This window comes from Aptenodytes forsteri, unplaced genomic scaffold, assembly GCF_000699145.1.
Source record: "Aptenodytes forsteri isolate BGI_AS27 unplaced genomic scaffold, ASM69914v1 C13590023, whole genome shotgun sequence".
NCBI classification, from domain to species: Eukaryota; Metazoa; Chordata; class Aves; order Sphenisciformes; family Spheniscidae; genus Aptenodytes; species Aptenodytes forsteri.
The window spans coordinates 1-1,741 of NW_008804116.1; the positions used below are offsets into that span (position 1 = coordinate 1).

Sequence of the window (1,741 nt, forward strand, 5' to 3'; positions counted from 1 at the left end):
AACCCACTCAATGTGCCTAAGCAGAACTTAGAAACATCGTACAGGTTGGTGAAAGGGTTGCCTTCAGTCTCTGCCTCAACCTATTTGGGAGTGACCATAGCTTAGTTCTGGGAGTGATTTAAGACCAACCCAAACAAAGGCCATGTAGTTCTCAGTCTTGGGGCAAAACATTAATTCAAGTGTAGTCTGGCTGGTCAGTTCTGCACTAACAGGATTCAAATTGATTTCTCCAAATGTCCCTGACGTGCTTAAGAGTTTTTAGACTCTTCCTGTAAGTAGCATGGGATACTTCTTGCTCAGATTCAAAGAGAAAGCTCCATCCCCTTTGCTCCAATAAATAGTAAACAACTTGGTCTTTAAAAAGAATCTGAGGAGGAATTGAGAATCCTAGAGGATTTATTAAACTAGATGTAGCCTGGTTTTCTTGTGTACCTGGCCTAGCTTAATGGAGCCCTTAATTGTTTTGGGCTCTTCAGGCTTTACTCCATATAAACAGAAGCTGGTGAAAGGAGGTTCAGATGCAGAATCTCACCTCATGAGATAGTGGAGAACTGGATCAGGAGAGACTGGGGGTGCAAACAGGCTGCTCTTCAGGCCACTGCTGCAAGACTTTCTCATTACTGCCCCATCTTGCAGCTCCTGGAGCAAGCGCTGGTGATCGAGGAGCAGTTGCGGCGAGCTGCCTATCTGAACATGTCAGAAGACCCAACTCATCCATCTATGGCTCTGAACACACGTTTTGCAGAGGTGGAATGCCTGGCTGAGAGCCACCAGCACCTATCCAAGGAGTCAATGGCCGGGAATAAACCAGCCAATGCCGTGCTGCACAAAGGTAATGCAGCGTGTTAAACAAGGGTGGGATAGGGGTTTAGCATTTAGCATCGCTGTCTCTTCCCTTGTGGGGTGTCCCTTTCCCCTCTGAACAGATGTCCCTTTCTCTTCCAGTTCTGAAGCAGCTGGAGGAACTTTTGAGTGACATGAAGGCAGATGTGACTCGTTTGCCTGCCACCATTGCCCGTATCCCACCTGTGGCAGTGCGCCTCCAGATGTCCGAGCGCAACATCCTCAGCCGGCTGGCCAACCGCAGCAGTGAGCCCCCTCCACCGCCACCTCCCCAACAAGTACGTACCCTCTCTGGTCAGTAAGCAGCGTTACCTAGGGGGGGAGCGGGGCCTCCACAGGGAAAGCCAGGGTCTATTGACCAGGCATTGAGTCTCGGATTGTCTTCTCTTGCCTTACAGGTGGCCCAGCAGCAGTGAGTCCCCGGCCCAGTGCTGTTGACCTTTCGGCCAAGCTGAAGTGACCCCCCCACCCCACCCCTTCACACTCTACCCCTCTGCCTGACATTCCTGACTGGGTGCTGTTTCCCTCCATGGAAGCTGCTGCGCAGGTCTCTGGGAGGAGAAGAAACTCCTTCCTCTGCAGCCAGCCCGTTGGAGCAAGGAGTGTGCTTAGGAGAGAGGGGGATGTATGATGGACTCTGTATATAGTGACTGGAGGCCACAGCGCCATGTCTGTTACACGGAGAACCTGGCTGCATTGCTCGCTGCCTCCGCCTGGAATTCCAGTTTTTGTTTTTAATTTTATTTTGAGTTTGTTTACTGAAATGAGTGCGCAGGCAAGACCAAGCAAAAGCCAGGACAGAGACAAAGCTACCTCCATCAAGATCCTTTTTAATACAAAAACTGACCGGACTTGTCCACTAATAAGCAGCTTGAAGACAAAAACAAACAAAAAAAAA

At 50.0% G+C, this 1,741-nt stretch overlaps 1 protein-coding gene across 1 annotated transcript; it reads left to right on the forward strand.

Annotated features, from left to right (window-relative positions):
* Positions 1-636: 636 nt before the first annotated feature.
* Positions 637-1,733, forward strand: LOC103907168 (chromodomain-helicase-DNA-binding protein 4-like; the record flags this gene model as incomplete). Its single annotated transcript, XM_009289280.1, has 3 exons — positions 637-832; positions 946-1,121; positions 1,242-1,733. Coding segments are annotated over 3 exons (390 nt in total), but the record flags the coding sequence as incomplete, so codon positions are not given.
* Between the last annotated feature and the right edge of the window lie 8 nt (positions 1,734-1,741).